At 36.0% G+C, this 25,511-nt stretch overlaps 1 protein-coding gene across 1 annotated transcript in view; it reads left to right on the top strand.

Annotated features, from left to right (window-relative positions):
* TTC6 (tetratricopeptide repeat domain 6) overlaps positions 1–25,511 on the top strand; it is a 215,976-nt gene that overhangs the window by 118,173 nt on the left and 72,292 nt on the right. Inside the window, exons 8-14 of the mRNA XM_021099129.1 lie at positions 4,080–4,172; positions 6,670–6,744; positions 16,818–17,191; positions 19,058–19,526; positions 20,134–20,263; positions 20,800–20,972; positions 22,570–22,706. Of these exons, the coding sequence (XP_020954788.1) occupies positions 4,080–4,172; positions 6,670–6,744; positions 16,818–17,191; positions 19,058–19,526; positions 20,134–20,263; positions 20,800–20,972; positions 22,570–22,706 (1,451 nt within the window). The remainder of the gene's footprint in view (positions 1–4,079; positions 4,173–6,669; positions 6,745–16,817; positions 17,192–19,057; positions 19,527–20,133; positions 20,264–20,799; positions 20,973–22,569; positions 22,707–25,511) is intronic.

Here is a 25,511-nt window from a genome sequence, read left to right as displayed (position 1 = left end):
AATCAGACCATTGTTCCAAGTCTCTTGGATCCTTTGAATGGGTGGTTCCTTTGTTTTTGTTTTGATTTTGTTTTGGGTTTAGGTGAACCCATAGCAAGCTCCCAGGCCAGCGATAGAACCTGCACCACAGCAGTGACCCAAACCACTGTAGTGACAATGCCAGATCCTTAACTGCTAGGCCACCAGGGAACTCCTGGTTGGTTCCTTCGGATAGGAAATGGTATACAAAGATCTGTGTGCCTCATATTTTTTTTAAAGCAAATTTTACCTGTTATATATATTATTATTACTGATTTTTTTGTTTTACCCTGCCATTTAATTTATATTTTTTGTTGGTACTGCCTTTTATTTTATATTCTTTTATTTCTTAAGTTTATCATATTTTGGTTATTCCTTTAAAAAAATTTCAGTGATCTGCATATAACATATTGTGATTCTTTTTTTGAGAGATATTTTACCTCCAGATAATGTTATTGCAAATATTTTCTTTTAGCACACTAATGATGTTCCACAATTTTCTGGTGTTTGTGATTGCTGTTGAAAAGTGAGTCTTGAGTGTGAATCCTTTGAAGAGAATTAATTCTGTGCATCCACCCTAACTTTTTACTTTTAAGTTTTTCTTTTTTTCCAATGTAATGTGTCTAATTGCAGATTTCTCTTTATTTATCATGCTTTGAAGTCATTGGGATTTTAAAGCCTGTGGTTTGCTATCTTTAATTAGTTTGGAAAATTTTCAGTCACTATTTCTTCAAATTTTGTCCCTATCCATTCTCATTTTCTGGGACTTTAATTACATGTATTAGCTACATTTTTTTTTTCTGTCGATACTAGATCTATTTTATAATTCAGGTTTGTAAATTCTTTTTTTTTTGGTTATGTATCTCTGATCTGTTTATTCTGATCCATTTTATAGTTAGGGTTTATAAATTCTTTTTTGGTTATGTATCTCTGAATTTTTAAATTTGGTCTTGTATTTTTCTTTTTAGAATTTGTATTTTTTCCTACAAATCTATTATGTTCTGGTGTTTTGTTTCTTCGTGTATGTGTCTGTTTTAAAATGTTCATCATTATACTTGAGATTATTTTTAGGAAATATTTGAAACCTAGAACAGGAGTTCTTTTTTTTAGAGGAATTTTTTTTTTTCTTAGAACCTGAGATCTTTACAAATCAGCATAAGTCTAACGTTGAGGCTTGAGTTCCTCTGACCATCTTTGTGATGGAGCCCAGGCTGAAAGTTTATGCAAATGTTGATTTACTTCCATTCACTCTTTTTTTTTTAATTTAATTTAATTTTTATTTTATTTTTTAATTTTTATTTTCCATTTATAATGATTTTTATTTTTTCCATTATGTCTGGTTTACAGCGTTCTGTCAATTTTCTACTGTACAGCAAGGTGACCCAGTCACACATACACATAGACATCCATTTTTCTCACATTATCATGCTCCATCATAAGTGACTAGACACAGTTCCCAGTGCTAAACAGCAGGATCTCATTGCTTATCCATTCCAAAGGCAAGAGTTTGCATCTATTAACCCCAAGCTCCCAATCCATCCCACTCTCTCCCCCTCTCCCTTGGCAAGCACATATCCATGATTTTCTTTTTTGCAGAAAGGTTCATTTGTGCCATATATTAGATTCCAGAGATAAGTGATATCATATGGTATTTGTCTTTCTCTTTCTGACTCCACTTAGTATGAGGGTCTCTGGTTCCATCATGTTGCTTCAAATGGCATTATTTTGTTCTTTTTTATGGCTGAGTAGTATTCCATTGTGTATATATACCACCTCTTCTTAATCCATTCATCTGCTGATGGACATTTAGGTTGTTGCCATGTCTTCGCTATTGTGAATAGTGTTGCAATGAACATTCAGGTGCATGTGTCTTTTTCCAGGAAAGTTTTGTCCAGGTATATGCCTAAGAGTGGGATTGCTGGGTCATATGGTAGTTCTATGTATAGATTTCTAAGGTAACCCCATATTGTTCTCCATAGTGGTTGTACCAGCTTACATTCCCATGAACAGTGCAGGAGGGTTCCCTTTTCTCCACACCCCCTCCAGCATTTGTTACTTGTGGACTTATTAATGATGGCCATTCTGACTGGTGTGATGTGCTATCTCATAGTAGTTCTGAATTGCATTTTTCTAATAATCAGTGATATTGAGCATTTTTTCCTGAGCTTGTTGGCCATCCGTTTATCTTCTTTGGAGAAATGTCTATTCAGGTCTTTTGCCCATTTTTCAGTTGGGTTGTTGACTTTTTTGCTGATTCACTCTTAATCTGAGGGTGTGACCCTGTAGTATCCCTATAGCCTTGGATACTTGTATAGTTTGGCATATATAAAATCAGTTTCCATAACTCAGGGAGATTCTGGGCTGATACTTTCGTCACACTTGCCGCAAGAAATTGCAGTTTGGGAGCTCAGATTTGCAACTGTTTTGGCAAACGTCCTGCAAACAAAAGCATCTCTGAATCCTGGGTTTACCTTTCCAGGTTTTTGATTTTTCTTATATTTTGGCCCAGTATTTCCTCATCACCTTGTTAGCTCTTAGACATTTTAAAGATTATGCTTGTCATATTACATGTAGCTTTCTAGTTGTTCTTGGCAGAATTACCCAACCTGCCATAAGTAGAAGCAGAAGTCATAATTGACTTTTCTTGGCCATGTCTGCAACATGCAGAAATTCCTGGGCCTGGGGTTAAACCTGAGCCACAGCAGTGACAATGCCGAGACCTTGGCCCCTAAGCCACCAGGGAACTCCTATAATTGACTTTTAATGTAGCAAAACTGTATCCATTTCCATCTGCATTCCAGCCTTCATTGCATGCATGCTACTTTTAGCAATATCCCTAAAGAGCAGGAGAATTTTTACATCATCTATCATGTGATCAATACTGTCCAATATTGTCCATACATGGACAGTATCCTGCCAGACTCCCACATTCGAACTACATTTTCTTTTTTAAAAACAACCATTGATTGTTAGTAAGTTCTTCTGTTTTGATATCTGTAAAATACAGTGTTAAGATTTTTACCTGTCAGCTGTTTTTACCTGTCCTTGCTGTTTTTAAAAACATTTAAAAAATATTTAATAGCTGCTATTTCACCATATTTGAATATTTGAATATTTTGTGTAAGATATGGCAAAATACTTCCAAAATCTCTGTGTGTCACATAGTTTGTATTTGAAGAATAAAGATGAAAGTGACAAAGTATCTTTCTGCAATGCCAGTAATTCTCTTACCTTACATTGCTATAGCTACTTTCCAAAAATACAACAGAGAGGAAGAACAGAAATGCCACTGATTTCTAAATTACCCATAGCCTTCTCCGTATCTGTTCCATTCTTAGTGATAATTACATTATACTTTTAAAAGTTGATTTTATGTTGAATATTTAAAATTTGAATTGTTAGTTGAGACCTAAAAAATTCAGCAAACAAAGCAATGGTGTGATTTATTTCATTATAAATCTACCAACCTATGAAACTTAGGTCTTCTAGTTGTTTCTGCATATCCAAATCACTGATTATGAGATAAAGAAGTAGCACATTTAGTAATAATTATCTTTATTGCAGCAGTTTACCCTTACAACAATAAAAATATATAACTTAATTGACCGATAGACTTCAACCTATAAAGCATTTAAGGAAATTTTCATTCCAGTTAACATTTGGAATGATTACTTGTGTTTGTCAGTGAATAGTTGCATATTGACAATAATCCAAGTGTTATGTTTTATTCATAATCCTGATGTTGAGATGCTAAGTAGATTCAGTGCCAGCCTGTGATTTCACAGTATCTTTGTTTGCACCTAAGACCAGGGATGCCAGAAATAATGTAAAAGTATGTATTTGGCGAAAGTCCAGTGCTGATGCCAAATTGTGGGTTTTGGCCAAATACCAAGGCTACAGCTGGACTTTGATGCATCTCGGGTGTTTTCTAGAATTCTACCTTTTCTTATGTTACTCTTTTGGTAATAATGTTGTGCTGTGAAGCCAGAGTAATCATAGGCTTTTAATAAGTATTCCACTATATATTTTAAAGCTATTATATATATATTTTTTTACCACAGAGTGTGCAAGCAAGCAGAATTTTAATTGAGAGATTTATATCTGAAAGCAAGGAAAGTGTCATTACTTTAAATCAACGTAGGAAAAGTTCTAGGGTATGTAAAATTTTTATTCTGATTTATGCATTGGTTGCTTTATCTGACTATAGTTCAGAGATTATTTCTAATAATTTCAGAAATTATTTCTTGGTGCTTCTTTATTCTGAAAAATGCCTTGTAATATTCACTGGCGTCTTTGCTGAGGACATAGTTCCTTTTTTTCAAATATGTTGTCTTTATGACAGAAGAGTGTCATTTGTTGTTACTTTCTAATCAGTAGCAGGATATCTATTGTGACTTTTCCTGAAATTTCCAAAATATCTGGTTCAACACTTGTTTATCAGTGCTTGCTCAGGTCTCAAGTGATCAAAGAAACATGTTTATGAATGTTTTGACCAAATGGAGAGAAGTATTTATGTATGGCAGTGAAATAGAGTAAAACTGAATTCTCTAAATGGTGATTGGACTCATACCCCTAATTTTATTATCACTACAGTGTATCCAAGTAAACTAATTAAATAGTAAACACAATTGAAGAGATAAGAGATAGTGACTGAGGGAAGAAGATATGAAATTTATATCACTGGTTTGACAAATATCCTGAACTTTATGGGAGCAAACAGGAAACAGTTTTTTTTTTTCTTTAGAACCTTCAGCCTTCTCCTCTTGATGGTATCTTGGGATGTTGAGGGCCATGTGGCAGAGAGCCTTATTGACCTGGGACAAATCAGATCCCTATTCTAGTGAGCTAACTAGGTTAAGTATGTGTCTCTGCCTCTTTTTATATTCCCCATGCAGTCAGGTAGTACTATTTTTTTTTTTAGAGGGGATACTATTTCTATTTTAATATAGATCACTTTTTCTATTTTCCTTGTAGCACTAATTAATTATTTGTCCTTATATATGTTTAATCTTTTTGTTCTCATCAGCTTCAGTGATACAGGGGTTATATCATTCCTGTTTACTGTTTTATCTACAACACCTAGAACACCATCACATAAAAAATAATAACTGACAAATGACACTTTGTAGTTGGAATGACTCTTGTGGTAGCACTACTTATATTTACCTGTCAGCTAGTTCCACTTTTTTTTAGCAGCTCTTTCTAATCCATCTTCCCTATTGCTCCTAGCAATAGTATTAAAACACAGGGTGTAATTACAAGTCTCTCAGTCTCAACAAACTGAATGACTCTACCTATCAGAGTCAGAATGCTTAACGAAGCCTCATAACCTGGCCTCAACTCTTGTTTTCTGCTTTACCTTCCATTATGCTTCTGTTTCCATGTAACCTCCAGGTACCTGGGTGCCACTCTCACCTCCCCGAGGGTCACTGCCAATACCCAGGGCCCTGCAACCCTGGAGCAGTCTGTGCCACCTCCCCACAGGTCCATGCCATTGTCAAGGGCCCAGGAACCAGGCCCTGGCTATGGGCACTGCCTATTGCTTCCATATTCTTGGAAGCTAGTGCAGGCTCTACACCGACACACCACCTATCAAGGGGATAACAGCCTGAACACACTGAGGAGAAACAGCAAGCATCCAAACCAAAAGCAGTCCTCATGCCAAAAAAAAAAAAAAAAAAAAAAATAGTAAGCCTTTACAAACTACCCAGGGGCACTCTCACATATAAATAGCCCTCTAAGACTATGGTAGTTGTTTCCCTAATATCACAGAATAAGAAAAATATAAGCAAAATGAAGTTACTCAGGAACCATTCTCAGTTAAAGCACAGGGGAATTCCCCTGAAAGAGGGAACAAGGAAACAGACCTCTGCAGTCTAACAGACGCTGAGTTCAAAAAAGAGACAGTGAAAATAAAGGAATTAAGAGTGGATATGAACAGTAATGCAGATTACGTTAAAGGAACTCGAAAATGTAAGGAGGGACCAAGAAAAATTAAAAAATTCATTCACAGAGATTCAAGCTGAGTTAAAGGCATCAAAGAGCAGAATGAATAATGCAGAAGAATGAATAAGTGACTTGGAAGATAGAGTAATGGAAATCACCCATTCAGAATAGCAGACAGAAACCCAAATGAAAAAAAAAAAAAAAAAAAAAAAAGTGAGGAGTTCCCGTCATGGCTCAGGGGTTAACAAATCCAAATAGGAACCATGAGGTTGCGGGTTCCATCCCTGGCCTTGCTCAGTGGATTAAGGATTGGGCATTGCCGTGAGCTGTGGTGTAGTTGCAGATGTGGCTCCGATCTGGTGTTGCTGTGGCTGTGGTGTAGGCAGGTGGCTACAGCTCCATTTAGACTCCTAGCCTGGGAACCTCCATATGCCACAGGTGTGGCCCTAGAAAAGACAAAAAAAAAAAAAAAAATGTGTTTTCCATGATTATACAGTTTTCTAAATTAATTGATGGATTTTAAGTTCTGTTCCTATCTGTGAAGTCAGTGATTTAGAAATCAGTAAGAATCTGTATTTTAATTAGTATTTCTGCATTTCATTTATTTACCTAGACAGATATCATTAGCCAATTGTCATGTGATATTTAAGTTTACAACATGATATCTGGAGTCAATGTATATTTATCATTTGATTATTTTAACAGTTTTTCTTCTTAAGAAAATCTGCATCATTTGAAAATATCCAAAAATGTTTCAGCACACAATCGCCAGAGTTAAAGGTATGATAATTTTCAGTTTTTATTATTTAAAAGAAATAGTTATATTTCTAGTAATAATCACTGCCTATGTTTTTTGCTTGGCTTCCTAAAATAGTATTGTTATTTGATTCATCCAGAGTTTATTAAAATTTTGGAATCAAGTGTATTTTTGGTAGTCCCTGTAAGATAGTTGTTGGTCGTGCCTTTTACTTTTTTTCCATTATAGCTGGTTTACAGCGTTCTGTCAATTTTCTACTGTACAGCAAGGTGACCCAGTCACACATACACATAGACATCCATTTTTCTCACATTATCATGCTCCATCATAAGTGACTAGACACAGTTCCCAGTGCTAAACAGCAGGATCTCATTGCTTATCCATTCCAAAGGCAAGAGTTTGCATCTATTAACCCCAAGCTCCCAATCCATCCCACTCTCTCCCCCTCTCCCTTGGCAAGCACATATCCATGATTTTCTTTTTTGCAGAAAGGTTCATTTGTGCCATATATTAGATTCCAGAGATAAGTGATATCATATGGTATTTGTCTTTCTCTTTCTGACTCCACTTAGTATGAGGGTCTCTGGTTCCATCATGTTGCTTCAAATGGCATTATTTTGTTCTTTTTTATGGCTGAGTAGTATTCCATTGTGTATATATACCACCTCTTCTTAATCCATTCATCTGCTGATGGACATTTAGGTTGTTGCCATGTCTTCGCTATTGTGAATAGTGTTGCAATGAACATTCAGGTGCATGTGTCTTTTTCCAGGAAAGTTTTGTCCAGGTATATGCCTAAGAGTGGGATTGCTGGGTCATATGGTAGTTCTATGTATAGATTTCTAAGGTAACCCCATATTGTTCTCCATAGTGGTTGTACCAGCTTACATTCCCATGAACAGTGCAGGAGGGTTCCCTTTTCTCCACACCCCCTCCAGCATTTGTTACTTGTGGACTTATTAATGATGGCCATTCTGACTGGTGTGATGTGCTATCTCATAGTAGTTCTGAATTGCATTTCTTTTTCTTTTTTGGCTGTCCCTTTGGAAAAGAGACAGGCACAAGGACTCTGCGGATCCTGCCAAGACCCCCCAGGCCAGCCACATTGGACCAGACCCAATTACCTGGCGTGCACGAATCTATGACCACAAAGACATTCCTAGCCACCAGTTTACCCACTTGCTGAGTCATCCTCCTATACCCACATGTGGCATGCAGACACACTCCGCCCCAGAAATGTATCCATCCCCAGGCTAGATATTGACAGGCCCACACTTCAAACCCACTGCCACCTGAGATATTGGGGCAAGAGAGCCTTGAGGCTAGCTTTATCTATCCAATTCCATAGCTATTCTGTAGGACTGTGTTTATGTGTGTGTGTGGGGTGTATAAATAAATAAATAAATATATATATATATATATATATATATGTAGAGAGAGAGAGAGAGAGAGATTGACTTACTTTTTTCTCAAGTAAGCTCATTCTTTTCAATCTGTTTTTATTTATCAATTTATTTTAATGCATTTCTTTAATAATGAGTGATGTTGAACACTTTTTCATGTAGTTGTTGGCCATCTGTAAATTACTAAATTATTGTAATTTTTAGTATACATTTTTGCTTAAACTTGTTTCTAGGTATTTTATTATTTTTGATACTGTTGTAAATGGGATTACTTTATTTCTTTTTCAAATAATTCATTGTTAGTGTTTAGAAATGCAGCAATTTTTTTATGTTGATTTTATATCCTGCAACTTACTGAATTCTTTGATTAGCCCTAAGAATTTTTTTGTGGTGTCTTTAGAGTTTTCTCTATAGAGGATCATATCATTTGCATACAAAGATAATTTTGCTTCTTCCTTTAAGATTTGGATGGCTTTTTCTCTTTTTTCCTTCCTTATTGCTCTGGCTGGGACCTACACTATTTTGAGTAAAAATGGCAAGAATGAAGAGATGAATCTGGATAAGTAGGATAGTAGAGACATAGACTTGCCTGAGATCCCATCCCAGGAGTGGTGACACACAGTCACGAAGGATCCCAAAGCTTTCCTTCAAGGAATGAAGGGATTGAGCCCCACCTCAGGAATCCTGATCCTTGGGTCTAGTGATGGAAGTATGAGCCCTCAAAATGTCTGCTTTCAAAATCAGGAGGGATTACATCCAGGAGAACCATTGAAATGTGGGGAATGGAGACAGTGCTCTTAAAGGATTCCTACACAGACCCATTTGCCGCAAGATCCAGCACAAAAGCAACAGTTTGAAAAATGTCTAGTTCATAAGTGAGGGAGACCCACTTACTGATCTTAAAGTAATTGCTGGTGAGGCAGGAACCTGCTGGGACAGAAGCGCTAGTGGACATCATTTTAAAATCTCAGTTCTAACTTATTTTTTCTCTTTTCTAGGGCCGCTCCCATGGCATATGGAGGTTCCCAGGCTAGGGGTCCAATCGGAGCTGTAGCCACCAGCCTACACCAGAGCCACAGCAACACAGGATCTGAGCCATGTCTGCAACCTACACCACAGCTCACAGCAACGCCAGATCCCCAACCCACTGAGCAAGGGCAGGGACCGAACCCGCAACCTCATGGTTCCTAGTCGGATTCGTTAACCCCTGAGCCATGACGGGAGCTCCCAGTTCTAACTTACTGATGAAAGAGCTGGTGGATGCCATTTTTTTTTTTTTTTTTTGTCTTTTTGCCTTTTCAGGGGCCGCTCCCACGGCATATGGAGGTTCCCAGGCTAGGAGTCCAATCATAGCTATAGCTGCCAGCCTATGCCACAGCCACAGTAACGTGGGATCCGAGCTGCGTCTGAGGCCCACACCACAGCTCACGGCAATGCCGGATCCTTAACCCATTGAGCAAGGCCAGGGATTGAACCCGCAACCTCATGGTTCCTAGTCGGATTCGTTAACCACTGTGCCACAATGGGAACTCCAGGGATGCCATTTTTTGGTTCTTCCTCCAACCTGCTAGTGCCAGGAGACATACTCCACCTACCCCGCACTAAAACCCAGCCCAGGTGAGCATCCTGAGCACTGCCAACACACTCTGTGCAGCAGGCATACTGGAACCAGGTTGGATGAGTTCACCAAAACCTGCATACCCTGTTCCACAGTTGTATTGCAGTCAGACAGGACAAGTACCCCAAGTTCCACCCACACCAAGTTGTGCCACTACAGCTATGCCACAACTGTGCTGGATAAACAAGTGTACCAAGCCTTGCTCTATCTGGGAAGCAGCTGTGTTCTTGCTATAGTTGGCAGGTGCATGCAGCCTACACAAAAGACACCCCTTGAGTACCTGGCTCTGGTGGCCGGAAAAGATTGTGCTTCTGGGTCCTGCGGATCATTTCCTACTCAATACCACTCTTTCAAGACTGGGAGAGGTGCTCTTTTGCCTAATTCATGTAGACAAACATAAAGGATCTGGCAAAACAGCTCACTTACAGTAATGGATAGATTATCCAGATAGAAAATCAATAAGGAAACATTGTTTTTTTTTTTTGTCTTTTGTCTTTTTTGTTGTTGTTGTTGTTGTTGTTGCTATCTCTTGGGCCGCTTCTGCGGCATATGGAGGTTCCCAGGCTAGGGGTCGAATCGGAGCTGTAGCCACCGGCCTACGCCAGAGCCACAGCAACGCGGGATCCGAGCCGCGTCTGCAACCTACACCACAGCTCACGGCAACACCGGATCATTAACCCACTGAGCAAGGCCAGGGACCAAACCCGCAACCTCATGGTTCCTAGTCGGATTCGTTAACCACTGCGCCACGACGGGAACTCCGGAAACATTGATTTTAAATGACACATTAAACTGGGTAGACCTAATAGATTTATAAAGAACATTCCATCCAAAAGCAGCAAAATACACATTCCTCAAGTGCACATAAAACATTTTCAGTATAGAGCACATGTTAGGTCCCAAAACAAGTCTCAATACACTCGTGAAGATTGAATTCCTACCAAGAATTATTTTTGACCACAATGGTTTGAAACTAGAAATCAATTATAAGAAGAAAGCTAGAAAACCACAAAAATGTGCAACATGCTACTAAACAACCAAAGAGTCATTGAAGAAATCTAAGGAGAATAAAGAAAAAAGATGCTTAGGAACAAATGAAGACAGAAATATGACATACCAAAATCTATGGGATGCAACGAAAGAGGTTCTAAGAGAGAAGTTTGTAGCAATACAGTCCTACCTTAAGAAACAAGGAAAATCTCAAATAAACAATCTAACTTTATACCTAAAGGTGCTAGAAAGAGAAGAAAAAAAAATAATCTTAAAGGTAGTAGGAGGAAGGAAATAAATGAAATTGGGACTAAAAAGACAATAGGAAAGATCAGTGAAACTTAGCTGGTTCTTTGAGAAGATAAACAAAATTGGCAATCCTGTAGCTAGACTACTCAAGAAAAAAAGAGAGATTTTTGATAAATAAAATCAGAAATGAAAGAGGCAAAGTTACAGTGGCCAAGACATGGAAACAAACTAAATGTCCATCAACAGACGAATGGCTTAAGAAGATGTGGTACATATACACAATGGAATACTACTCAGCCATAAAAAAGAACAAAATAATGCCATTCGCAGCAACATGATGGAACTAGAGACTTTCATACTAAGTGAAGTAGTTCAGAAAGAGAGAGACAAGTACCATATGATATCACTTATATCTGAAATCTAATATAAAGCACAAATGAACCTATCTACAGAAAAGAAACAAACTCATGGACATGGAGAACAGACTTATGGTTTCCAAGTGGGGAGAGGGAGAGAGTGGGATGGTCTGGGAGTTTGGGCTTAGTAGATACAAACCATTGCATTTGGAATGGATAAGTAATGAGATTCTGTTGTATAGCACAGGGAACTATATCTAATCACTTGTGGTGGAAGATGATGGAGGATAAGGTGAAAAAAAGAATTTATATATACATGTATAACTGGGCCACTTTGCTGTACAGCAGAAATTAACAGAACACAGTAAATCAACTATAATAAAATTAAAAACAAAAAAACAAAACAAAACAAAACAAAAAGAGGTGAAGTAACAACTGATACCACAGAAATGCAAAAGATCATAAGAACATGCTATGAAAAATTATATGCCAATAAAGTATACAAATCAGAATAGATAGACATATTTCTAGAAACATAAATCTATCAAGACTGAATCATGAAGAAATATTAAACCTGAATAGACTGATTACTAATAAGGAGATTGAATCAATAATCAAAAACCTCCCAACAAACATAAATCCAAGACTAGATGGTTTTTCTGATAAGTTATTCCAAACATTTAAAGAAGCTTTAATACCTGTCCATCTCAAACACTTCCGAAAACTGAAGAGGAGGGAAACCTTCCAAACACATTTTATAAGGCCACCATTACCCTGATATCAAAACCAGACAAGAGCACCACCAAAAATAAAAAGAGAAAGAGAATTATAAGCCAATGTATTGTTTAACAAAGATGCAAAAATCTTCACCATAATATTAGCAAATCAGATTCAACAGTATATTACAAGGATCATACGCCATGATCAAATAGGTTTTATTCCAGGGGTGCAAGGGTGCTTCAACACCTGTAAATCAATCAACATGCTATCATTAACAAAATAAAGGATAAAAATCATATATGATCATCTCAATAGATGCAGAAAAAGCATGACAATTCAGTATCTATTTATGATAACATTCTCAACAAAGCAGGTATAAGAAGGAATGTACTTCAACATAAAAAAGTAATATGACAAACCAAAGCTAGCATCACATTCAGTGGTGAAAAACTGAAAGCTTTTTGTCTAAAATTGAAAGAAGACAAGGATGCTCACTTTTGTTACTTTTGTTCAATGTAATATGGAAGTCTTAGCCACAACAATTAGGCAAGAAAAAGAAATAAAAGACATCCAAATTGTAAAAGAAGAAGTAAATCAGTTGCTATTTGCAGATGACAGGATACTATATATAGAAAACTCTAAAAAACTGTTAAAAGTATAAAATCAATAAAGTGACAGGATGTAAAACAAATGTACAGAAATCTGTAGTGTTTCTATATACCAATAATGAACTATCAGAGAGAGAAATTTTGAAACCCATTTAAGTTGCATCAAAAAGAATAAAATACCTAAGAACAGTTGACCAGGAAAGTAAAAGACTTATGCCCTGAAAACTATAAGACATTTATGAAAGAAATTGATAAAACACACAAATAAGTGGAAAACTATTTTATGCTCATGGATTAGAAGAATTAATATTGTTCAGATGTCCATACTACCCAAAGCAATGCACAGATTCAGTGTAATCCTTATCAAAATTTCATTGACATTTTTCACAGAGCTAAAGCAAATAATTCTAAAAATTGTATGGAACCAGAAAAGATCCTGAATAGCCAAAATAAACTTGAGAAAGAAGAACAGAACTGGGGGTATCACACTCCCTAATTTCAACCTATCTACAAAATTGTAACAGTACTGTTACAACTGTAACAGTATGGTATAGGCACAAACACACAGATCAATGTAACAGAACTGAGAGCTCAGAAATAAGCCCACACATATATGTGCAATTAATTTACAAGAAAAGAATAAAGAACACACAATGGTTTAAGGACAGTCCCTAAAATAAGTATTGTTGAGAAAAGTGGATAGCCATATGCAAAAGAAGGAAACTAGACCACTATCTTATACCATACCCAGAAGTTAACTGAAAGTGGATTAAAAATGAATGTAAGGCATGAAACCATAAGAATTTCTTGAAGAAAGCATGGATGGTAATCTCATTGAAATTTTCTTAGCAATGTTTTTGTGGCTCTGCTTCTGAAGGCAAGGGAAACAAAAGCAAAAATAAGTGCGACTGCATCAAACTATAAACAATTATTACATCAAACTAAAAAGCTTCTGCACAGTGAAAGACTCTATCGTCAAAATGAAAAGGTAACATATTGAATGGGAGAAAATGTTTGAAAATTATGTATCTGATAAGGAGTTAATATCCAAACTATATAAAGAACTCATATAGCTCAACAACACAAAAACAAAATACACAGAGGATCTGATTAGACATTTTTCCAAAGAAGATATACAGGTAGCCAAACAGGCACATGAAAAGATGTTCGACATCACTAATTATTAGAGAAATGTGAATCAAAACCAATGAACTATTACCTTACATCTGTTAGAATGGCTATTATTCAGAAGGCAAGAAATAACAAGTATTGGCTAGGACATGGATAAAGGGAACTCTCTTACACAGTTGGTGAGATTGTAAATTGGTGCAGCCATTATGGAAAACAGTATGAGGATTCCTCAAAAAATTAAGAATAGAACTGCCATATGATCCACCTATTCCACTTGTGAGTGAATATGAAAACTCTAATTGGAAAAGACATATGCACTCTTATGTTTATTGCAGCATTATTTATAATTGCTGAAATAAACAACCTAAGTGTGCATCCATGGATGAATGGATAAAGAAGATGTGGTATGTACACACACACACACACACACACACACACACACACACACACACAGCTAAAAAAAGAATAGAATTCTACTCAGCCATAAAAAGAATGAAATCTTGTCATTTGTGACAACATGGATGGACTTTGAAAGTTTTATTCTAAGTGAAATAAGTCAGAAATAAAAAGACAAATACCATATGATTTCATTCATATGTGAAATCTAAAACAAAGCAAAACCCAAATGAATTCACAGAGAACAGATTCTTGGTTACCAAAAGAGAAGGGGGCTGAGGAGGTGGGGAAAAGGAGTGAAAGGGGTCAACTATATGTTGATGGATGGTAACTGGACTTTTGGGAGTGTTCCCTTTGCAGTGTATACGGATGTTGAATGATAGTGTTGTACACCTGATAATTATATAATTTCAAAAGATAATGATAAATACTGTCCTTACTTATATGTAGAATCTAAAAAAGCTGAATTTATAGAAACATAGATTAGAATAGTAGTAGCTAGGTCTGGGGCAGGAGTAGAGGAATGGGGAGATGCTGGTCGACAGGTACAAACTTGTGTTTGTTTATTTATTTGGCTGTGCCCATGGCATGAGGAAATTCCTGGGCTACGGATTGAACCCACACCACAGCTGTAACCAGAGCCACAACAGTGTCAGTGCCAGGTCCTTAACCCAATGAGCTACAAGGGAACTCCCAAACTTTCATTTATAAGATAAATTCTGGAGCACTAATGTATAGCATGGTGACTATAATTAATAATACTGTATTATGGGAGTTCCTGTCGTGGTGCAGTGGTTAACGAATCCGACTAGGAACCATGAGGTTGCGGGTTCGGTCCCTGCCCTTGCTCAGTGGGTTAACGATCCGGCGTTGCCGTGAGCTGTGGTGCAGGTTGCAGACACGGTTCAGATCCCGCGTTGCTGTGGCTCTGGCGTAGGCCAATGGCTACAGCTCCGATTCGACCCCTAGCCTGGGAACCTCCATATGCCGTGGGAGCGGCCCAAAGAAATAACGAAAAGACAAAAAATAAAATAAAAATAAATAAATTGTTCTTTAAAAAAAAATAATAATAATACTGTATTATATATTTGAAAGCTTCTAAAAGTAGATTTTGAATGTTTTCAGCACACCATACAATGGTAATTATATGAAGGGACTGAGGTGTTAACTAATCTTATTGAGGTAATTACTTCATAGTATCCATCGTTGCCCTGCATACCTTAAGCTTACATATGTTATATGTCAATATTATTTCAATGAAGCTGGAAAAAACAAAAACCCCAAATCTGTTCTAGTAGTTCTGTCCGTAATTCTTTCCCAAGAGCTGCATGATTTATAGCTAGTCAGCAAGCAGGGAATATGGTTATCTTATGTTCACTTCTTTTCAGGCATGTGTTTCCTTGGTACATACGTATATGTACACATATCTATATTCTATAGTCTGTATTTCTCTATTCTAAGTACATATTGAGTTAAATACAATTTCTTAAGATGAGGGAAGTATAGTAAGTCACAGAGGGTCAACACCTTTATCTCACTTTAGTACATCTTAACATATATAACTAGCTTGTGTGGAATTTTCTTTTTGGAATTTGGGCTATATTCATTACAAAGAAAAATATTTCTGTAACAAATAATTAGCTATTAGCAAAATTAAATTAATTTATTGACAATGGCTCAATAGGCAAGAAATACTATATCAAAGGATTGCAATTAATCTATTTTACAAGTAATGGGTGTTAGAGTTTGAAGTACTAATGCATAATTATTTCAAATTATTATTATTATTATTTGTCTTTTTAGGGCCGCACCTGCAGCATATGGAAGTTCCCAGGATAGGGGTCCAGTCGGAGCTGTAGCTGCCAGCCTACGCCACAGCCACAGCAATGCGGGATCCAAGCTGCGTCTGCGACCTACACCACAGCTTATGGCAAGGCCGGATCCTTAACCCACTGAGCGAGGCCAGGGATGGAAACCACCACCTCATGGTTCCTAGTTGGATTCCTTAATCTCTGAGCCATGATGGGAACCCTGGTTATTTCAAATTATTAATGAATTACAGTAATATTATTAAAATTAAGTTGATTGTATAATTAGATAAAATGAATATTAGGTTGAAATTCTGTTATTTAAGCCTATAAATACTAAATTGAAAATTATTGAAGAGAATATTTGAATACTATGTATAGCAATTCAATATTGTTAAGGTGCTTTTGACAATAAACTGACAAACTGATTTTATAGGATAGGACATGTTAGTGAGTTTCCCTATTCTATTTTTTTTTTGCATTAAACTAAAAGTAGCATGTACTTTATTTGGATATATAAAGAGCATTCTCTTTTAATTAAGAATATATAAAATCACAACTAATGCATATCTGCTTATGGTGTTATTTTTACGTAGCTAATGAAATGTCATATGACCAAATTATTGTACTTCGCTTCAATTAACCAATTATTAACTTATAAAGGTCACTTTCGAAAAACATCAAGAATAGATGATTTAAAATTTGTCAATATTGACCAAATGACATTAACAATAATTATAATTGAATTTATTTTAAATGTGTACCAACTAAATTAATTTTCTGTTTTTTCTATTTTATCTGTTTCCTTATAAATAAGAGAGCAAACTCTGCAGTTGAGTTGAAGAAGGAGGAGACTGTAGCTCCACTGAAGATTCAGGATGACATGCAAAGCGATATCAAAGAGGTGATGTTTCAGAAAGCAAAGGAGCTGGAGCATTGGATGGCTAAGCAAAATGAAACTGAGGAACCTGCCCCTGTGAAAGAAGATATAGATACTATTTTGGACAATATTCAGGACATACACAGTTCAAGAGACCTGTCTCTCTCTCTCATTGAAGCATCTAGACAAGCTGGCATTACTTACATTGTTTATCCCAAGAAAAAGAAGATGAAACTGAAGAAAGGACTGAAATTCAGTAAACTTACAGTTGTGTATGATGAATTATCCAAGCCTCCAAAAACTCTTACAAGGTCTTGTTTAATCAACATTTGTTATAGCTTAAGAAATATATTATGGTTTTGGCCTTAGTTTTATAATTCACCCATTGAAGTATCCTTTTGTGTGTGTATTTCCTGGGCCCACCTCTGGTATCAGTTAATTATTTAGTAAGGGTCCCAGCAATAAACAGATAGCACTCTCAATTTAGAATAAGTCTAGGAAAGTATAACAAAGGGGCAATTTACAAAGATGTCAGAGCATAGTGAAAACAAAAATGATTGTATAGTATGCTGGAGTGAGGAATGATAGACCCAATCTCTACCCTTAAGTCTGAGAGGATAAAAAACAGAGTGATTAGTGGAACTTGGAAGAAAAGAATTATGTAGAAAGGATTTTCTTGAAAGAAATAGTGAACTTTGGTCAAGGATCATTGCAAGTTTAAGAGAGCTCTTCATAAAGAAGCCAGAGGAATAGATAACTTTGGCTTCACTCTCTTCCCTTTTCAAGACTCTTAATTGGACATGATTAGAAGACAGCAAGGGAAGATATGAGAAAAAGAATGTATGTATATGTATGACTGGGTTAATTTTCTGTTCAGCAGAGATTGGCACAGCATTGTAAATCAACCATACTTTAATTAAAAATAAAATAAAATTAAAAAAACAGTAAGGATCCTATGGATCCCATGTAGTCTGTACAAACTAGTGCTCCAGGGCAAAGAGCAAGGCAGATAAGGATAGTGATAAATGTGGAGGTGGAAACGAAACCTATCTGGCACAAAGAGTCTTTCTAAGGTGAGATCAGACATAGGAATTGAGAAGGGCCAGGCACCCAGAAGGACTGGGAAATGCAGTAGCTTTAAGGCTTGCTCTATGGTGGGAAAATTGGGAGGGAAGGGAGCAAGGAAGTGTTACACATGTACTTGCTGGGGCCTCATTAGTTCCAGTCTTGTAGACTATGATGAAAAGCTTGATTTGTATTATAGGTACTAGGGGATGCTCTTGAGGGAGGGACACGATCTAATTTATATTTGTTTAAAAACAACAACAACAACCCATGCTGGCTGCCATGTGGGAGAATGAATGAGTCAAAAACCAAGAGTAGAAGCAGGGAATTAAAGAGTTACTGTCCTCTAGGTGGAAGCGATGATGGCGGCTTGCACTAGAGTGTGGAGAGGAGTAGAGTGTCATAAAGTAAGGAAAGAGAAAGGTACTGACGTCTCCTTATTTTAGCACAGGTCTTTCTCATAGTACCCACTCAGTAAATATTTATGAAATGATGGGATTTAATTTTTTTCCCCAATATAATAAGTTTATTTTGTGTGGCTAGTGTAGTACCTTATAAAGGAAATGCTACTGAGTGAAAACTGTGTGGGAAATGGAAAATTTGAGGAAGATAATCCTAAAAATGTAGCATTTGAAAGTATATTAGCCATCACGTTGATAGCCTGCTAAGTCTGGGATGGAGACCGGGATGTTTATTTGATAGTCTCCTGTGGAATCAAATCTTTCCTTCTTCTCTCTTCCTCAAGTTCATGTCCTTGACAACCATTTGGGTGGCATTTCCTTTTTCACATCAAGTTTTACCTCCTCAATTCTCCACTGTATTTCCCCTAGTTGGGGGCAGGGGTCTAAATTCAAGCTGAAAGGAGCACTGACCTCTTATTTCAGTTCTCTACGAAGGCTACATCTTTAATAACAGTCCTCTGCTTTCATAAACTCTAGAGATTCTTCATATGATCTTAATGAATGAATAGGAGGACTTGGTTTGCATAAATGTAGCATGCAATTTTATTTATCTAATAATAGGGAAATAGTAATTTTGTCTGCGGCTGAGTTGACTTATTGATTATAAAAATTATATTTTTGTAATTTAAAAACTACTCTTTTGAAAACTAGATCGGTATCTCATGGAATCCTTCCCGGACAGAAGAAATTTTTGCTCAGGATTCCGCTGTATGAACGTCAGCTTCGGTGTCCCAGCCTACCTTTGTTTTTAAATTTTGACAAATTTGTCCACAGTAAGGGAGGAATTCCAGAAAATAGTGATCCTCAAAAATGGGCTCTTGAAGTGCTCTCTAGGCCTGAACGTGAGAAGACAGCAACTCTAAGAGAGAAAGTTGTTAAAATATCTGTTGATAAAGATTTGCCTGAAAGAGTGAAAAAACCACCACCAAAACTAGAATTGAGTGATTCTTTGAAGACTGGTCTTCCTCCAGACGTCATTAAATATTATGAATCTGAAGTGGAGATCTTGACTGAAGAAATAAATAATAAGAAGAAATATCCTGCATTTTTATATTGTAGGCGTGGAGCTCTTTATAGGAAACTGGGAAAGTTACAGAGTGCCATGAATGATCTACAGGAAGTAAGTTTTATTTTAGTCAAAACAATAATACTAGCAATTTACCCTTGCTTGTAATCATGTATTTTATTAAAATTTTGAACAATGAATATTTGTAGTATACATATGGGATTATGAAAGTATGATTATTGGCATTTTCAAATAATTAACATTAAAAACACTAGAGTTTGTCAGATTGGGAGACTTTTTATTTCATTTTCTTTTCAGGTCTGTCTGTGCCTTGTGTTTCATTTATTTATTTAGTTAGTCTTTTTAGGGCCACACACAGGGCATGTGGAAGTTCCCAGGACAGGGGGCCAATCAGAGCTGCAGTTGCCAGCCTATACCATGGCCACAGCAACGCCAGATCTGAGCTGCATCTGTGACCCACACCACAGCTCCTGGCAATGCCAGATCCTTAACCCACTGAGCGAGGCCAGGGATCGAACCTGTGACCTCATGGTTCCTAGTCGGATTCGTTAACCACTGAGCCACAGCAGGAACTCCTGGGAGGCATCATTTTAGAGTATACACATGCAAAGCCATTGCAGTAATGTTCGAAACTTTACTTGATAAATTAATCTTCCCTTAATAAATCAATTTAAGTTGAATTTACACATTTATTTTCTAGGCTATACTTTTGGAGCCATTGTTTCTCAATGCTTATTGGCATCGACATTTCATTTATCTTTTCCAAGACAAAATTAATGAAGCTTTGGATGACTTGAATTATATAAATAGATGTAATAAAAATAATGCAGGTGGGTTGTGTGTGCTGACAGTTATATGACTTGTATCTTAACCTAAGCTTTGATTATTTGGTGCTATTATAAAAATACATAATTCAAGACATAGAATCTTCAGAAATGGTTGTGACTTTCCTAAATTAAATTACTGTTGGTATTGTAAATTTAGGACTCGTGATACTATATTGGTTTTTAAAATGCTTACCATGGTTTGAAATATTAATATCCTTGGTATACATTACAATAAATTGACTCCTTACTCTTCATCCATAAGAAAATACGAACTTAAAATTTTTGGTTACAGAAGTGCCATCAAAATCTTTTACTATGAACATTAAAAGATTATGAAACTTGTCATATATACATAAAGTGAGTATTTATCCAGCCTTTGAGAACAGATTTTGCATTGTTGAAATAAAAACAAATCTTAAGTGGTAAAGAAGGTATAATAGAGAAACATTATTCTAAGACTACAGTTTTGGAGGGAGAAGGATTAATCTTTTAAAATTTGGGACTGTAACATTAAATTTTACCTTTTAAATTTTCTTTAGAGGCATATTTTTCAAGGGCAGAAATTTTCAGAGGAAAAAATGAGATTACTTTGGCAATTCTAAACTACACTCAGGCAATCAAGTGCAGGCCCACGGATGCTGATATGTATTTCAGGAGGGGAGAGATGTATGAAATAGAAAACAAAGTACTGGCTATTGATGACTTTTCTAAAGTAAGCTGTGTCACATATAATGCTGCCGTTTATGTATTTTAAAGCATGATATTCCCATACTAATGTTATACCAAATTGTTGAAATTCTTTCATATATGTCATATAATCAAAATTAATATATTTTAAGTTAGACCGTAGAGCATTTGTTACTGGGATTGATACCAACATGAATGATTTTTTAAAATTATTAGTGAATGAATGAATGGATCATCATTATATCATTAATGAATGAATGAATGGATTGTTATTACATCATTATTAGTGAATGAATGAATACATCATTACATCACAGTTGGATGTGGGAACACTGAGACAGCTTTGAGGGAGACTTCACTTTCCCAGCTTTTTCTTGGACTATGAAGCAGTGAATAAGGAAACCTTTGAAAATGGCTTCTTTCCTTCAAACAATAGAGAGAATATAATTTTCCACCTTTTAACTCTTGAGACATAATCAGTTCTCTTCTGCAGCAAACCTATCTGCTTTCAAAGAAAGCTATGGTCACTGGTTATTCATTCATTCACTCACAAATATTTATTGGTTAAGGCACTACATAATGTAGTGGATAAATTTTGGTAAATAAAATAGACATGTTACAAGCTTATATGGAGCTTATTGTTTAAAGGACCGATATTAAAGAAATGAATACATACATAAATATATAATTAAAAATTATGCTGAATGTTATGATGGAAATAAAGATAATGGAGGGAAATTTATATTTGGTTGGGAGATATTGGAGAATTCCCTTGAGGAAGTAAATTTTAAGCTGAACTGTTTTGAGCCTCAAGTCAGGCGGATATTCCAATTGCAGAACAACATTGTAACTTTGAATTCCTGAGTTTTAACTCTGAATTCTTAGTTCGCAGTACTGTTGCAAATTTAGAAGTTATTTAAATAATTTTGCTTTTCATGTTCCCAACTGAAATTATTAAAATATTTTTTTCTGATCATTTCCTTTGTCTGGCACCAGTAGCTTAAAAATTGACTAATGCAGCAACTTGAGGTCAAATACTTTGTGATCTTCGCACTTCAGTTTCCCTCCCACTATCAATAGGCAAGAGGCTTTGCAACTGAATATGCAATCATTTAGTCTGTTCACTCTAATGCCTTGTATGTCAGTGTGAAATGAATGAATCATGCCAATACCAATTCATTTCTTTTCACCATTCAGGGACTAGATTAATCCATATTTGATTTGATTGAGTCAGCCTTGATTTAGTCTAGTTTGTATCTTCTGTAATTGGAATGGAATGATGTGATAGACCCCATATAACCCTACTCTAGTTGAACAATTCATTTCAGAGGTTTTGTTAGTAAAAATTTTAGTGGGCAGAAGCCTTGGCTTTTTGTATATGATGGGTTGTATTTTTGTTTTTAATGAAACCTCCCCTCCCTAGAACTTGAGGACAAATGGACTTCCTGAAAGCTTGGTTTTTAAATGCAAGTCTAAAAGTTTTGGCATCTTAAAGTTGTTTGTTTTTAAGTAACTTTAAGTTAAGAACATGGTTGTAATTCACTTTATTTGCTCTAGGATTATCTACTTTTTTTTTTCATTATGTGATATGTTTTTGTGCTTCTCCTCCATCCTCTATGTAGTGTATTTTTTATGATCCCAAAAGAACAGATGCATTATTTAAACGTGGGATATTCTACTATGAAAATGAAAACTGGATTGCAGCTGAACAGGATTTTACAGCCTTGTTGAACATAGATCCCAAAAATTCTCAAGCGAGGTGAGAATTATTTTAGAAAAGGTTTAAAAAAAATTTTTTTGAAATACATTCTCAGGAAAGAAAATTACTTGAAATATACCAGACAGCACTTTAAAAATGGTGAATCAGGGAGTTCCTGTTGTGGCTCAGTGTGTTAAGAACCCAACTAGTATCCATGTGGATATAGGTTCCATCCCTGGCCTTGCTTAGTGGGTTAAGGATTGGCGTTGCCAAACATTGTGGCATAGTTCACAGATGGGGTTCAGATCTGGTGTTGCTGTGGCTGTGGCATATTCATCCCCTAGCTTGGGAACTTCCATATGCTGCAGGTGCGGCCCTTAAAAAAAAATAGACAGCAAAGAACTAGTGAATTAATTTTCTGTGGTACCAGTGAATGAAAATCTTACCTATACCTCAACAGTAGTGGGTGACTTAATTTATAAGGCATAAAATGATAATTTAGAGTTGTTTCATTTGCATTTTCCATATATTAGTTACATTCTCAATTTTTGAAGTATGGATCTATATTTTGTATCCTTGGATTTCTTTTCCATATCCTTTGTATTCACTGAGTACAGAGAACTGTTCTGGACTATCTTATTATAATTGGATATTAAACTTTATTCTGCCAACCTTATTGTGCATAGCAGTTTCCATTTTGTTGCTTTCTTTTAATTTGAGTTTTGTTTTGAAGAGGTTAAAATGTGGATATAGTCATACCTATTCATCTGTTCACTTACAATTTTTGTTTAATATTAACATTTTTATAGTAAAATAAAGCATACATCCAAAAAAGTGTACAAAGTACAAATGTACAGCATAATGACTTATTATAATGTAAATCCCATGTAACATCACCAGGTCAAGAAACATATCTAGTGCCCTAGACACCCCCTTGAGCCTTGGCCTCCCTGAGAAGGTAATAACCACTGTCCTGACTTAAAAAAATTAAGAAAAAAATTTTTTTGTCTTTTTTAGGGCTGCATATGTGGCATGTGGGGGTTCCCAGGCTAGGGGTCCAGTTGGAGCTATAGCCACCAGCCTATGCCAGAGCCATGGCGACGTGGGATCCAAGCTGCATCTGAAGCCTATACCACAGCTCATGGCCAACGCTGGATCCTTAAACCATTGACCACTGACCTCACGGCAATGCTGGATCCTTAAACCATTGACCACTGAGCTCACGGCAACACTGGATCCTTAAACCATTGACCACTGAGCAAGGCTAGGGATCGAACCCATGTCCTCGTGGATGCTAGTTGGGTTTGTTAATCTCTGAGCCATGATGGGGACTCCATGAGTTTTATTTAATCACCTCCATGAATTTCCTTATAGTTTCAGTACATGTGACCCTAAACATTCTTAGCTTAGTTCTGCCCACTTTTTGAACATTATACAAGTAGAATCGTAAGGTAAGTATTCGTTCATGTCTGGCTTATTTTGCTGAATATTATGTACTATTACACATGGCTCTAGTTTTCTCATTTTAATTTTTGTATAGTATTCAGCTGCATGCATGTATTCCAATTTACTTATCCATTCTACCATTGATGGACAGTTGAGTGTTTCTAATGTTTGATGATGACAAATACTGTTTCCTTCAACATCCTTGTACATGACACACATATACCTGTTTCTGTTGGATATACAGTAGGAGTGGAATATCTGATTTATAGGGTGTACAGTTGTTCAGCTGTATCCAAATACATTTTGCCAAGTTGTTGTACTACTAACAGTGTATGCAGGTTCCACACCAACACTAGGTACCATTACAATTTTCAAACTTTAGCCACCCTAGTGGGCATGTAGTGTGATCTCATTTAGTTTGAACTTTCATTTTCTTCATTATTAACATGATGATTCATTTTCATATGTTTATTAACCATTTGGATTTTCTTTTTTGTCATTCATGACTTTTGGGTTGTTGTTGGTCTTTTTTCTTACTTATTTTATGAATTACATACTCTTGATATAGGCCTTTTGTTGGTTATATTTACAATGAATTTTTTTCCTTCTCAGGATTGATGATTATTACACTCCTTAAATACTGTATTTTGATAAACAGAATTTTAAAATGTAATAGTCTGATTTAGCAAACTTTTTCTTTAAGGTTAGTGCTTTTTTGTGTCCTGTTTTTCCTATTCTTTTGTTATGTGGATATTTCCCCGTCTGATCCTCTAGATTTGTTGTTTTGCCTTTAAAATTAAATTTATAGTACATCTAGAATCATTTTTTGTGTATGACGTGAAGACCAAATTTCATTTTTTTCTGTATGCATAGCCAATTGTCCCAGCAACATTATTAAAAAGCCTGTCTCTTTAGCATGGCTCTGCAGTGTTTGTAGAAAATGAAGATCCATGTATGGGTGGATCTGTTTCTCAATCCTTTTTTCTATTTGGAGTATTTAAAAAAATTATTTTTACACCGATACTATACTGTCTTAAATACTAGTGTTTCATAATAAGTCTTGAAATCCAGTAGAATTGTTCTTTTGACCTTTCAGAATTGTCAGAGCTTTCCTTGGTTTTTTGCATTTCTAAACACATTGGGTTGGGTTGAGCTATATGCAAATTGACTTCTTTATAGCTCAAAATTGTAAAATTTCACAATTTTGTATGGTTTAACCAAATGGAATTAGCATGTCAACTTCCCTGGTAACTCCTTTGTATTTTTATTGGGCTTACAATGAATTTATAGAGCAGTAGGGGGAAAATTGACAACCTGACAATGTAGTCTTCTCATGTGTGCATATGGTACGTTCTCTTTCTTTAGGTCTTCATTCCTTTTGCTCAATAATGTTTCATAGTTTCTGTAAAGAAGCCTTAT

The sequence above is a fragment of the Sus scrofa genome, chromosome 7 (assembly GCF_000003025.6).
Source record: "Sus scrofa isolate TJ Tabasco breed Duroc chromosome 7, Sscrofa11.1, whole genome shotgun sequence".
NCBI lineage: Eukaryota > Metazoa > Chordata > Mammalia > Artiodactyla > Suidae > Sus > Sus scrofa.
The sequence above is the reverse complement of the archived record's forward strand: the minus strand, read 5'-3'. Positions and strand labels throughout refer to the sequence as shown.